The sequence below is a fragment of the Chiloscyllium plagiosum genome, unplaced genomic scaffold (assembly GCF_037043375.1).
Source record: "Chiloscyllium plagiosum isolate Xiang-an unplaced genomic scaffold, Cpla_swu_hap1 HiC_scaffold_8, whole genome shotgun sequence".
NCBI classification, from domain to species: Eukaryota; Metazoa; Chordata; class Chondrichthyes; order Orectolobiformes; family Hemiscylliidae; genus Chiloscyllium; species Chiloscyllium plagiosum.
This window is the reverse complement of record NW_028270146.1, coordinates 2,634,738-2,648,986: the sequence shown is the minus strand read 5'-3', so window position 1 is coordinate 2,648,986 and position 14,249 is coordinate 2,634,738. Positions and strand designations below refer to the sequence as shown.

Sequence of the window (14,249 nt, the reverse complement as noted above, 5' to 3'; positions counted from 1 at the left end):
CGAAGGACGTAGTAGGCTGCAGAGACATAGATAGGATGCAGAGCTGGGCTGAGAGGTGGCAAATGGAGTTTAATGCGGACAAGTGTGAGGTGATATACTTTGAACGGAGTAATCGGAATGCAAAGTACTGGGCTAATGGTAAGATTCTTGGGAGTGCAGATGAGCAGAGAGATCTCGGTGTCCATGTACACAGATCCCTGAAAGTTGCCACCCAGATTGACAGGGTTGTTAAGAAGGCATACAGTGTTTTGGCCTTTACTAATAGAGGGATTGATTTCCAGAACCAGGAGGTTATGCTACAGCTGTACAAAGCTCTGGTACGGCCACACTTGGAGTATTATGTACAGTTCTGGTCACCGCATTATAAGCAGGATGTGGAAGCTTTGGAAAGGATGCAGAGGAGATTTACGAGGATGTTGCCTGGTATGGAGGGAAGGTCTTACGAGGAAAGGTTGAGGGACTTGAGGCTGTTCTCGTTAGAGAGAAGAAGGTTGAGAGGTGACTTAATAGAGACATATAAGATAATCAGAGAGTTAGATAGGGCGGACAGGGAGAGCCTTTTTCCAAGTATGGGAACGGCAAACACGAGAGAACACAACTTTAAAGTGAGGGGAGACAGGTATAAGACAGATGTCAGAGGTAGTTTCTTTACTCAGAGGGTAGTAAGGGTATGGAATGCTTTGCCTACATCGGTAGTAGATTCACCAGCTTTAAGTACATTTAAGTCGTCATTGAACAGGCAAATGGACGTACATGGAATAGTGTAGGTTAGATGGGCTTCAGATTGGTATGACAGGGCGGCGCAACATCGAGGGCTGAAGGGCCTGTACTGCGCTGTAATGTTCTATGTTCTATAAATGACAAAAAGTCGTGGACCCAGCACCGATCCTTGTGGCACTCCACTGGTCACAGGCCTCCAGTCTGAAAAACAACCCTCCACTACCACCCTCTGTCTTCTACCTTTGAGCCAGTTCTGTAACTAAATGGCTGGTTCTCCCTGCATTCCGTGAGATCTAACCTTGCTAATCAGTCTCCCCTGGGGAACCTGGTCCTCTGCCATCCTTACCTGGTCTGGCCTACAAGTGACTCCAGACCAACAGCTACATCCCACAAGCAATTTTTTTTAAAAATCATAACACATCTGGAATTATGAGTGTTATGAATTCAAATTCCACTAATTTCCACAGTGGAATTCAAATCCAGTTCCCCAGAACATTATCTGGGCCCCAGCATCAATACCATTCTCTCCAGGACTTCCTTGCAAAAGGTGCAGGGGAACTGGTTCACAAATCACAAAGTTTCTGACTAACTGGTTAAAAGTAACGGCTAAGAACAACTGGTAGAATTCGATAACTAGCTTTCTTCACGCTCTGGGTTGGGGGAGGGGTGGGGATGGTGGGGGGAGTGGGGTGGGGACGGATGGGGGGTCGGACAGGGAGGAGGGGTGGGGACAGATTGGATGGAGGGGAGTGGAGGGGACGGTCGGGGGAGGGGTGGGGACAGTCGGGGCACCAGCAGGGGGTAACGTTCCGAGTCAAAAGTGTTGTACGATTGGCTGCTCAGGAACCTGGTCTGGAGACTGAGTGAGGATTGTCAGGAGGGAGATGGAGTGGGATGTACTTAATTCTGTTATTGTAGTTTGTTAGGAATTGACAGCAAGTGTGAAACTCTCTAATTTAGGTGAGTAGTGGGTAAGGTTGTAATTGGTTCCTGGATTATTGCCTGTGGTTGTTCAGGTGGATTTAGTTAGTATGGTACACAATACCAAAAGAACCTGGTCAGTGGAATACCCCTCCCACTGCCCCTGCCCTGCAGGGTACAGACTCTCCTAGCCCACTGCGTGGTACAGACTGCTTCCTCCGCCTTCCCTGTGGAGTAGAGACTGGTCCACCCTTCCCAACACCCCACCATCCCCCTCCCTCCCCCTCCCACCCGCAACCCCATGGGGTACAGACTGCCCGCTTCCAAGGTGAGGAATATTCACTGACCTGTGTAGAATTCCATAGCTGTGAATGTGTGCCACTGCTGACACGATTTGGTACAAATACCACACAACCGTCTAAAAGGATAGACACAGGAGCAATGTCATTACCAGGATCAGTGAAGACCAGTGAAACTCCGCTGGGGACAGGCACAGAGATTGGACAGGACAGGCTATGGCCTACATAGAGTTTTCCTCACTCCGTGTTTTCAGTTTTGAGTTGTGTGTGTTCGTGTGTGTATGATTCCTCACACAGTAACATCGATTGTGTGTGTGTGTATGTGTGTGCGCGTGCAAGAAAAAATTGAACAGCAGATTATCTAAATGTGGGTAAATTGTGAGAGGGGAATGTGCAACAAGACCTTGATGCTCAACCATGATCAGACTGAAAGGTGGAGCAGGCTCACAGGGCTGAATAGCGCTAGTTTCTATATTTCTATGTCATCATTACTAAGTAGTTTAGATTGTGTGTGTCAGTACCCTCACTCAGTGTTTTTACAGTGTGTCGATGTGTTTGTGGCAGTGGGGTCCGTGGGGGCAAGGGGGTGCAGGAGTGTGCTTCTGTGTGTGTGGGCCAAGAATATTTGTCTCTGTGTATGTGAGCATGTGTGAGAGGGCGTGCCTGTGAGGGCATGTGAGAGAGCATGTGTATATGCCAGTGTGGGGCGCAGGTGTCAGGGTGGGGGGTAAAAGGGGGGGGGGGTGCGTGATAGCGCAGGGGGTAACAGCACGGGGGTGTGATAGTGTGTGTGACAGGAGGGTGTGTCTGTGAGGGACAGTGTGTGAGTATGTGTGAGAGAGTGAGTGTCTATGTGAGAGTGAATGCGTCTATGTGAGAGTGAATGCGGGTGTAAGACTGAGTGTAAAAGAGTGTGTGTGTGTGTGTATCTCAGTGTGCGTGTGTGTGTGAGAGAGAGAGAGAGAGAGAGAGGTTGTGCATGTGAGGGAGAGATACTGTGTGTGTGGATGAGAGAGAGAATGTGCATGCATGACAGAGATTGTGTGTGTGTCTCTGTATATAAATATTCTCGCTCAGTATTTTCATCCTGTGTACGTACCTCACTCTGTACTCACTGCCTTACCTCCTCAGGAAATAGTTTCCCACTCTGCTGCAGGATCTTATCATATAAGTTGCCCCCTGAAAGAAAAAATGATTTGCATATTTTAACTGTTCACAACTGCAGTTCGTCCCTAAGTACATTACGGTCTAAGAAGAGTAGTCACTGCTGTAAAATAGGAACCAGCTGCAGACAGTTTCCACACAGCAAGCTCCCACAAACATCAACAATGATAATGCCTGGATTACCTTCAGGCTAATGTTGACAGAGGGATGAATATTGACTCAGAACACTGGAATAACTCCCAGCAATGCCTCCTTGACAATCAAACTGTCCCTCATTCACCAGTCCTGAAGAAGGGCTTATGCCCGAAACGTCGGTTCTCCTGTTCCCTGGATGCTGCCTGACCTGCTGCACTTTTCCAGCAACACATTTTTCAGCTCTGATCTCCAGCATCTGCAGCCCTCACTTTCTCCTCATTCACCAGTGCCCCTTCTGCAGTGCCTTAAGGTGATGCCTCTCCTATAGTTCAATCTGTGACAACTTCCTCTGCACACATATTGTTCCCCACCAGCTGCTGTGTTCCACAGCCAGTGCTCCTGCTGCAGTGCCCCCCACCCCCTCCCCATAGCAGTGTCCCCCCTAACAACATCCTGTCCCCACTCACCATTGCAGTACTCCACCTCAATCAGGAGTTTGTTTTCATCCAGGAAATGGTTGTAATAGGCGATGATATTGTGATGCTGCAACACCGACAGGATGAGAATCTCGTTCTGTGTGTCTCGCCGCTCCTTCTCTGAAAGCCGAGCCAGGTCAATCTCTTTCCAAACCACCAGGGAGTTATCCTGTTATAGAAAGGGCAGGGATTCCTGTTAACCCTGGGAGCTGGCACTGTACAAGGAGGAACCCAGGCAATGTTCCCTCAGTACTGGCTCCAGTCAGAGTGACAGCAGCCATTAGCACCTCACAGAGAATCACCTGCACTGACCCCAGCATTCCAAGAAGGCAGCTTCTCTTCTTCAGTATAATTAGGGATGGACAATTAATGCTGGCCCAGCCTGTGAAGCCCAGAACAAATATATAAAGCAAAAGGTAGTTCTTGAAAAGTCAGCTGGATCGAGGGTTGTTAAAATTCCAGGACCAGGTCAGCTTCATCTCACAGCGGTGATGGAAGCAGTAACAGAGATAGTGGTTATCACTAGTAACACTATTCTGAAAGTTTCCACTATCCAGGAGGCACCAAATGTAATCCCACTATTTAAGAGGAGAGAAAGCAAAGTGGAAAAGTACAGAGCAATCAGTTTGACATCCATAGTGTGAAAAATATTAAAAAGGAGGTGATACGCTGGAGGAATGGCAAGGTTGAGCAGGGTGAACAAGGATTTAAGGAAAAGAAAATCATGTTCAACAAACCTCATAAATAACCCCACTATCCCACTTATTAGCAGAGTGAACGTTGTTTCAACAGCGTCAAATGACCTCAATAATCAGGAAGTGCTTCAAGAGGCTGGTCAGAGCCCACATCAACTCCAGCCTCCATCCCCGGATATGTGCCTACTGACATGACAGATGCACAGTGGATGCCATGTTCCTAGCCCTGCACCCATCCCTGAAACATCTGGACAACAAGGACACCTTCCTCAGACCCCATTTTCAACACCATAATCCCCTCCAGAATGATCTCAAAACTCAGTGACCTTGGTCTTGGCTCCGCCTTCTGCAACTGGATGCTCAGCTTTCTGACTGCATCTCCTCCACAATACCCCCCCGCCCAGGGATGTGTCCTCAGCCTCCCTACTCTACTCCCTGTACACCCACAACTGTGGAGCCACATTCCAAACAAATACCATCTACACGCACACTGCTGACACCACTGTGGTGGGATGGACATCAAACAACCACGAGTCAAAATAAAGAAGAGAGATAGAGGGCCTAGTGATGTGGTGCAATGAGAACAACCTGCCCCTCAATGTCAGCAAAAATAAAGATCTGATCGCTGACTTCAGAACGACAGAGGAGAATACCCTCCCATCTACATCAAAGGAGCGGAGCTACAGAGGGTGGACAGCATCAAGTTCCTCAGAGTGACAATATAGACACCTCGTCCTGGACTTCCCACTTGGATGCGATGGTCAAGGCGGCACAACGACTCAAACTCAGCATGTCCATAAGGACCCTCACCAACTTCGACAGATGCACCGCTGAGAGCATCCTGTCCAGGTGCATACAGACCATCACAGACGCCAATCTTCCATCCATGGACTCTATTTCCAGAAATCACTGCAACAGAAAGGCTGCTAACATCATTAAAGACTCATCACACCCCAGTAACAGAACACAGAATGTTACAGCGCAGTACAGGCCCTTCGGCCCTCAATGCTGTGCTGACCTGTGAAAATAATCTGATGCCCATCTAACCTACACCATTCCATTATCATCCATATGTATGTCCAAAGCCAATTTAAATGCCCTTAACATTGGCGAGTCTACTACCGTTGCAGACAGACCGTTCCACTCCCCTACTACTCTCTGAGTGAAGAAAATACCTCTAATATCTGTCCTAAATCTATCATCCCTGAATTTAAATCTATGTCCCCTCACGTTAACCTTCACTATCCGAGGAAAAAGGCTCTCCCTGTGCACCCTATCTAACCCTCTGATTATCTTGTATGTCTCGGTTGAGAGGTAACTTAATCTTCTTCTCTCCAACCAAAACAGTTCTCTCAGCCTTTCCTCGTAAGACCTTCCTTCCATACCAGACACCATCTTAGTAAATCTCCTCTGAACCCTTTTCAAAGTTTCCACATCCTTCTTATAAGGTGGTGACCAGAACGCTACTTAATACTCCAGGCGTGGCCTTACCAGTGTCTTGTACAGCTGAAGCATGACCTTGTGGCACCGAAACTCAATCCTCCTAACAATAAACGCCAACACACCATATGCCTTCTTAACAACCCAATCAACCTGGGTGGCAACTTTCAGGGATTTAGGCACCAGGACACCGAGATCTCTCTGTTCATTGACACTGCCAAGAATTTTATCATTAGCCCAGTACTCTGCATTCCTGTTATGAGTGGCACAATGGTTAGCACTGCTGCCTCACGGTGCCAGAGACCCAGGTTCAATTCCCGCCTCAGGCAACTGTCTGTATGGAGTTTGCACATTCTCCCTGTGGGTTTCCTCCGGGTGCTCCAGTTTCCTCCCACAGTCCCAAAACAAATGTGTAGGTTAGGTGAATTGGCCATGCTAAATTGCCCGTAGTGTTAGGTGCAGGGGTAAATGTAGGGCAATGGATCTTGGTGGGTTACTCTTCGAAGGGTCGGTGTGGACGTGTTGGGCCAAAGGGCCTGTTTTCACACTGTAAGTAATCTAATCTAATCTACTTTCGAAGTGAACTACCTCACACTTTTCCAAATTAAACTCCACTTGCCACTTCTCAGCCCAGCTCTGCATCTTACCTATGTCCCTCTGTAACCTATAACATCCTTCGGCATTATCCACAACTCTGCCTACCTTAGAGTCATCCGTAGATTTACTAACCCATCCTTCTACACCCTCATCCAGATGATTTATAAAAATGACAAACAGCAGTGGCCCCAAAGCAGATCCTTGCAGTACACCACTGGTAAGTGAACTCCAAGGATGAACATTTCCCATCAGCCACCACCCTCTGTCTTCTTTCAGCAAGCCAATTTCTGATCCAAACCGCTAAATCCCTTTCAATCCCGAAACACTCTATTTTGTGCAAAAGCCTACCATGTGGGACATTATCAAATGCCTTACTGAAATCCATTTACACATCAACCGCTCTACCTTCATCCACCTGTTTTGTCACCTTCATGAAAAACTCAATAAGTTTGGTGAGGCATGACCTACCCTTCACAAACTGTGTTTGACTATCCCTAATGATCTCCTACAACCCCTTCCATCAAGCACAAGATACAAAAACTTGGACACGCACCAGGGGGGTCAGGAACAGCTTCTTCCGAGTTGTTATTAGACTGTGAGTGGACTCTCTATCCTCAACTAATGCTGATCTCGCCTCACACACGCTCTGTGCAATGTAACCTGTCAGCCTCTGTCTAAAACTTTTTGATCTGTACATCCTTGCTTACTATGATCTACCCGTACTGCTCGTAAACAAAGCTTTTCACTGTACCTCAGTACACATGACAATAAATCAAATACATTCAATGCAAGAAGTATACGATTCAATGCAAGAAGTATACGAAATAAGGTAGGTGAACTTGCAGCGTGGGTTGGTACCTGGGACTTCGATGTTGTGGCTATTACGGAGACATGGGTAGAACAGGGACAAGATTGGCTGTTGCAGGTTCCAGGATTTAAATGTTTTAGTAGGGTCAGAGGTGGGGGTAAAAGAGGGGGAGGTGTGGCATTGCTTGTCAAAGATAGTATTACAGTGGTGGAAAGGACGATGGATGAGGACTCGCCATCTGAGGTAGTTTGGGCTGAGGTTAGGAATAGGAAAGGTGAGGTCACCCTGTTAGGAGTCTTTTACAGGCCTCCTAATAGTCCTAGAATCATTGAAGAAAGGATAGGGAAGGTGATTCAGGAGATGAGTGACAGTAATAGGGTGGTTGTTATGGGGGACTTTAACTTTCCTGATATTGATTGGGAAAGCTATAGCTCAAGTTCGTTAGATGGGTCAGTGTTTGTCCAATGTGTGCAGGAGGGTTTCCTGACACAATATGTAGACAGGCCAACAAGAGGTGAGGCCATACTGGATTTGGTTCTGGGTAACGAACCAGGCCAGGTATTAGAATTGGAGGTAGGTGAGCACTTTGGGGACAGTGACCACAATTCGGTGACTTTTACTCTCGTGATGGAGAGGGATAAGTGTGCACTGCAGGGCAAGAGTTATAGCTGGGGGCAGGGAAATTATGATGCGGTGAGGCACGACTTAGGATGCGTGGCTTGGAAAAGTAGGCTTCAAGGGAAGGGCGCAATTGATATGTGGAGCTTGTTCAAGGAGCAACTATTGAGTGTCCTTGATAAGTATGTACCTGTCAGGCAGGGAGGAAAGGGTCGTGCGAGGGAGCCATGGTTTAATAAGGAATTGGAATCCCTTGTTAAATGGAAGAGGGCGGCCTATCTCAAGATGAGACGTGAAGGTTCAATTGTGGCGATTGAGAGTTATAGGGTAGCCAGGAAGGACCTGAAGAGAGAGCTAAGAGCAGCAAGGAGGGGACATGAAAGGTCCTTAGTCGGTAGGATTAGGGAAAACCCTTAGGCTTTCTATAGGTATGTTAGGAATAAAAGAATGACTAGGGTAGGAATAGGTCCAGTCAAGGATAGTAGTGGGAAGTTGCGTGTGGAGGCGGAAGAGATTGGGGAGACACTGAATGAATACTTTTCTTCAGTATTTACTCAGGAACAGGGCATTGTCGTCGATGTGAATACTGAGTCACAAATAAGTAGAATGGATGGCTTTGAGGTATGTAGAGAAGAGGTGTTGGAAATCCTGGAAAAGGTGAAAATAGATAAGTCCCCTGGGCCTGATGGCATTTATCCTAGGATTCTCTGGGAAGCAAGGGAGGAGATTGCAGAGCCATTGGCCTTGATTTTTATGTCCTCTTTGTCTACAGGAGTAGTGCCAGAAGACTGGAGGATAGCAAATGTGGTTCCCTTGTTCAAGAAGGGGAGTAGGGATAACCCTAGTAACTATAGGCCGGTGAGTCTCACTTCTGTTGTGGGCAAAGTCTTAGAGAGAATTGTAAGGGATAGGATTTATGCACATCTGGATAGGAATAATGTGATCAAGGATAGTCAGCATGGTTTTGTGAAGGGCAGGTCGTGCCTCACAAACCTTATTGAATTCTTTGAAAAGGTGACGAAGGAGGTTGATGAGGGGAAAGCGGTAGATGTGGTATATATGGATTTTAGTAAGGCGTTTGATAAGGTTCCCCATGGTAGGCTACTGCAGAAAATACGGAGATATGGCATTAAGGGTGAGTTGGAGGTTTGGATTAGGAATTGGCTGGATGGAAGAAGACAGAGGGTAGTAGTTGATGGCAAAGTTTCTTCATGGAGTGCCGTCACTAGCGGTGTTCCGCAAGGATCTGTTTTGGGACCATTGCTGTTTGTCATTTTTATAAATGACCTGGAAGAGGGGTTAGAAGGTTGGGTGAGCAAGTTTGCGGATGATACGAAAGTCGGAGGAGTTGTTGACAGTGAGGAAGGATGTGGCAGGTTACAGCTGGATATAGAGAAGCTGCAGAGCTGGGCAGAAAGGTGGCAAATGGAATTCAATGTAGCTAAATGTGAGGTGATTCACTTTGGGAAGAATAACAAAAAGATGGGGTACTGGGCTAATGGTCGGATACTTGGTAGTGTGGATGAGCAGAGGGATCTTGGTGTCCATGTACACAGATCTCTGAAAGTTGCCACCCAGGTAAATAGTGCGGTGAGGAAGGCATATGGCGTACTGGCTTTTATTGGTAGAGGAATTGAGTTCCGGAGTCCTGAGGTCATGATGCAGTTGTATAAGACTCTGGTGCGGCCGCATCTGGAATATTGTGTGCAGTTTTGGTCGCCATACTATAGGAAGGATGTGGAGGCACTGGAACGGGTGCAGAGGAGGTTTACCAGGATGTTGCCTGGTATGGAAGGAAGATCGTATGAGGAAAGACTGAGACACTTGGGGCTGTTTTCATTAGAGAAAAGAAGGTTTAGGGGTGACTTGATTGAGGTGTACAAGATGATTAGGGGGTTAGATAGGGTTGACAGTGTGAACCTTTTCCCGCGTATGGAGTCGGGTATTACAAGGGGGCATAGCTTTAAATTAAGGGGGGGTAGATATAGGACTGAAGTTAGGGGTAGGTTCTTCACTCAGCGAGTCGTAAGTTCATGGAATGCCCTGCCAGTAGCAGTGGTGGACTCTCCCTCTTTATGGGCATTTAAGCGGGCATTGGATAGGTATATGGAGGATAGTGGGTTAGTATAGGTTAGGTGGGCTTGGATCGGCGCAACATCGAGGGCCAAAGGGCCTGTACTGCGCTGTATTCTTCTATGTTCTATTTATGTTGTTTCATTAGGCAAAGTCATTATGGGTTTGGTGAATGGGAAGGGATTAATTTACTGGTGTTATCTAAGGAAGGACAAGTAATGTAAATAAAGGGGAACTAGTGGATGCATTGACTTTAGTTTCCAAATTCACTTGACAAGGTTTCACATCAAAGGGTACAATACAAAATAAGGCCTTGGGGTGTAAGATAATAGCATTGACAGAGGATTTGTTGGCTAACAGGGAGTGCATAAATGGATGGTTTTCAGTTCAGTAACATGGGAAGAGTGGTGTATTTCAAGGATTTGGATGGAGGACCTGAAATTATGGTTGATAAATTTTCTAATGACACAAACGTAGAAAGAAAACTAAGTTAATACAAGGTTGTATGAAGACTGCAGATAGGAAGAGTGAGTGAGTGAGTAAGAATGTGGCAGATACAGTATAATTTGGGAAAAAGTGAACTTTTCCACTTTAGCATGATTTAAATGGAGAGCAATTGTTGCTCTCTGAGAATGAGTGGGATGCTGCTGCTGTGCTGGAACAAGAATCTCAAATGCAGAGTGCAGGAGACACAAGTGATCACGAAGGCAATTGAATGTTTTCATTTCTGGCACAGGGATTGGAATATAAAAGCAAGCTAATGTCAAGGGAGCCGCGCTGTCGGAGGGTCGGCGCCGAGGGAGCGCCGCGCTGTCGGAGGGTCGGCGCCGAGGGAGCGCCGCGCTGTCGGAGGGTCGGCGCCGAGGGAGCGCCGCGCTGTCGGAGGGTCGGCGCCGAGGGAGCGCCGCGCTGTCGGAGGGTCGGCGCCGAGGGAGCGCCGCGCTGTCGGAGGGTCGGCGCCGAGGGAGCGCCGCGCTGTCGGAGGGTCGGCGCCGAGGGAGCGCCGCGCTGTCGGAGGGTCGGCGCCGAGGGAGCGCCGCGCTGTCGGAGGGTCGGCGCCGAGGGAGCGCCGCGCTGTCGGAGGGTCGGCGCCGAGGGAGCGCCGCGCTGTCGGAGGGTCGGCGCCGAGGGAGCGCCGCGCTGTCGGAGGGTCGGCGCCGAGGGGAGCGCCGCGCTGTCGGAGGGTCGGCGCCGAGGGAGCGCCGCGCTGTCGGAGGGTCGGCGCCGAGGGAGCGCCGCGCTGTCGGAGGGTCGGCGCCGAGGGAGCGCCGCGCTGTCGGAGGGTCAGTGCCGAGGGAGCGCCGCACTGTCGGAGGGTCAGTGCCGAGGGAGCGCCGCGCTGTCGGAGGGTCAGTGCCGAGGGAGCGCCGCGCTGTCGGAGGGTCGGCGCCGAGGGAGCGCCGCGCTGTCGGAGGGTCGGCGCCGAGGGAGTGCCGTGCTGTCGGAGGGTCGGCGCCGAGGGAGTGCCGTGCTGTCGGAGGGTCGGTGCTGAGGGAGGGTCGGTGCTGAGGGAGGGTCGGTGCTGAGGGAATGAGCAATGTCAGAGGGTTGGTACTGAGAGGGGTGGGGGGTGTGAGGGGGGTGGGGTGTGTGTGTGGGGGGGGTGAGGGAGGTGGGGGGGGGTGAGGGAGGTGGGGGGTGTGAGGGGGTTGGGGGGTGTGAGGGGGGGTGGGGAGTGTGAGGGGGGGTGGGGAGTGTGAGGGGGGGGTGGGGAGTGTGAGGGGGGTGGAGGAGGTGGGGAGAGTGAGGGGGTGTGGGGGGAGTGAGGGGGGTGGGGGGAGTGAGGGGGGTGGGGGGTGTGAGGGGGGGTGGGGGGTGTGAGGGGGGTGGGGAGTGTGAGGGGGGTGGGGGGTGTGAGGGGGGTGGGGGGGGTGAGGGAGGTGGGGGGGTGAGGGGGGTGGGGGGTGTGAGGGGGGGTGGGGAGTGTGAGGGGGGGTGGGGAGTGTGAGGGCGGTGGGGAGTGTGAGGGGGGGTGGGGAGTGTGAGGGGGGGTGGGGAGTGTGAGGGGGGGTGGGGAGTGTGAGGGGGCTGGGGAGTGAGAGGGGGGGTGGGGAGTGTGAGGGGGGGTGGGGAGTGTGAGGGGGGGTGGGGAGTGTGAGGGGGGGTGGGGAGTGTGAGGGGGGGTGGAGGAGGTGGGGAGTGTGAGGGGGTGTGGGGGGAGTGAGGGGGGTGGGGGGAGTGAGGGGGGTGGGGGGAGTGAGGGGGTTGTGGGGGGTGTGAGGGGGGGGTGGGGGGAGTGAGGGGAGTGAGGGGGGGTGGGGGGGTGTGAGGGGGGTGGGGGGTGTGAGGGGGGTGGGGAGTGTGAGGGGGGTGGGGAGTGTGAGGGGGTTGGGGAGTGTGAGGGGGTTGGGGAGTGTGAGGGGGGGTGGGGAGTGTGAGGGGGTGTGGGGGGTGTGAGGGGGGTGTGGGGGGTGTGAGGGGGGGTGGGGGGTGTGAGGGGGGTGGGGAGTGTGAGGGGGGGGTGGGAAGTGTGAGGGGGGGTGGGGAGTGTGAGGGGGGGTGGGGAGTGTGAGGGGGGGGTGGGGGGTGTGAGGGGGTGGGGGGTGTGAGGGGGGTGTGAGGGGGGGTGGGGAGTGTGAGGGGGGGTGGGGAGTGTGAAGGGGGGGGTGGGGGGAGTTGTGAGGGGGGGGGGGGGGGAGTGTGGAGGGGGGTGGGGGAGTGTGGAGGGGGGTGGGGGGGAGTGAGGGGGGGTGGGAGGGGGGTGTGGGGGGTGTGAGGGGGGGTGGGGGGGTGTGGAGGGGGGGTGTGAGGGGGGGTGTGGGGGGGGTGGGGTTGTGTGGGGGGGGTGGGGAGTGTGAGGGGGGGGTGGGAGGGTGAGGGGGGTGGGGGGTGTGAGGGGGGGGTGTGAGGGGGGTGGGGGGTGTGAGGGGGGTGGGGAGTGTGAGGGGGGTGTGAGGGGGGTGTGAGGGGATGGGGGGGTGTGAGGGGATGGGGGGTGTGAGGGGATGGGGGGGTGTGAGGGGATGGGGGGTGTGAGGGGGGGGGTGGGGGGGTGGTGAGGGGGGGTGGGGGGGTGTGAGGGGGGGTGGGGGGTGTGAGGGGGGTGGGGGGGTGTGAGGGGGGGTGGGGGGTGTGAGGGGGGTGGGGGGTTGTGAGGGGGGGTGGGGGGTGTGAGGGGGGGTGTGGGGGTGTGAGGGGGGGTGGGGGGGTGTGGAGGGGGGTGGGGGGGTGTGAGGGGCGGTGGGGGGTGTGAGGGGGGGTGTGGGGTGTGAGGGGGGGTGAGGGGAGGTGGGGGTGGTGGGGGGTGTGTGAGGTGGGGGGGGGGGAGAGTGAGGGGGGGGGGTGTGAGGGGGGGGGGTGTGAGGGGGGGTGGGGGGTGTGAGGGGGGTGGGGAGTGTGAGGGGGGGTGGGGGGTGTGAGGGGGGGGGGTGTGAGGTGGGGGGGGAGAGTGAGGGGGGGGGTGTGAGGGGGGTGTGGGGTGTGAGGGGGGGGGGGGGTGTCGGTGCCTGTCCCCCCCCCCCCGGGCCCAGCCTCACCTCTGTTCTCCGGTACAGGGTGGCCTCCCCGAACGCACCTCTGCCCAGGATCTTCACCGGGATGTAGTGAACCTCGGCCCCGGCCTCACTCAGCAGCGACTCCCCGGGGCCGGGGCCGGGGCCGGGGTCGGGGCCGCCGCCAGACTCACTGCCGCCGAACTCGGAGCTCACCGACGCCAGATGTCGCTCAAAAGGCTTCAGGTCCATCGCGGCGGCCGAGGGCCCACAGAGAGGCCGCACCGTCCTCAGCCTGAAGCCCGAGGCCGCGACAACCTCGCCAGACAGACCGCCCCCTGGCCACGGGAGGACCGCACTTACCGCCCCCTGGCCACGGGAGGACCGCACTTACCGCCCCCTGGCCACGGGAGGACCGCCCCCTGGCCACGGGAGGACCGCACTTACTGCCCCCTGGCCACGGGAGGACCGCACTTACCGCCCCCTGGCCACGGGAGGACCGCACTTACCGCCCCCTGGCCACGGGAGGACCGCACTTACCGCCCCCTGGCCACGGGAGGACCGCACTTACCGCCCCCTGGCCACGGGAGGACCGCACTTACCGCCCCCTGGCCACGGGAGGACCGCCCCCCTGGCCACGGGAGGACCGCGCTTACCGCCCCCTGGCCACGGGAGGACCGCGCTTACCGCCCCCTGGCCACGGGAGGACCGCGCTTACCGCCCCCTGGCCACGGGAGGACCGCGCTTACCGCCCCCTGGCCACGGGAGGACCGCGCTTACCGCCCCCTGGCCACGGGAGGACCGCACTTACCGCCCCCTGGCCACGGGAGGACCGCGCTTACCGCCCCCTGGCCACGGGAGGACCGCGCTTA

The 14,249-nt window shown here is 53.9% G+C and overlaps 1 protein-coding gene across 1 annotated transcript in view; it reads right to left on the bottom strand.

The window, feature by feature from the left end:
* The window catches only part of nek9 (NIMA related kinase 9), a 96,504-nt gene extending 82,804 nt beyond the window's left edge, over window positions 1–13,700 (bottom strand). Inside the window, exons 1-4 of the mRNA XM_087989540.1 lie at window positions 13,423–13,700; window positions 3,707–3,884; window positions 3,064–3,119; window positions 1,989–2,059 (exon numbers count right to left, since the gene is read on the bottom strand). Of these exons, the coding sequence (XP_087845666.1) occupies window positions 1,989–2,059; window positions 3,064–3,119; window positions 3,707–3,884; window positions 13,423–13,629 (512 nt within the window). The 5' untranslated portion in view covers window positions 13,630–13,700. The remainder of the gene's footprint in view (window positions 1–1,988; window positions 2,060–3,063; window positions 3,120–3,706; window positions 3,885–13,422) is intronic.
* Window positions 13,701–14,249: the final 549 nt, after the last annotated feature.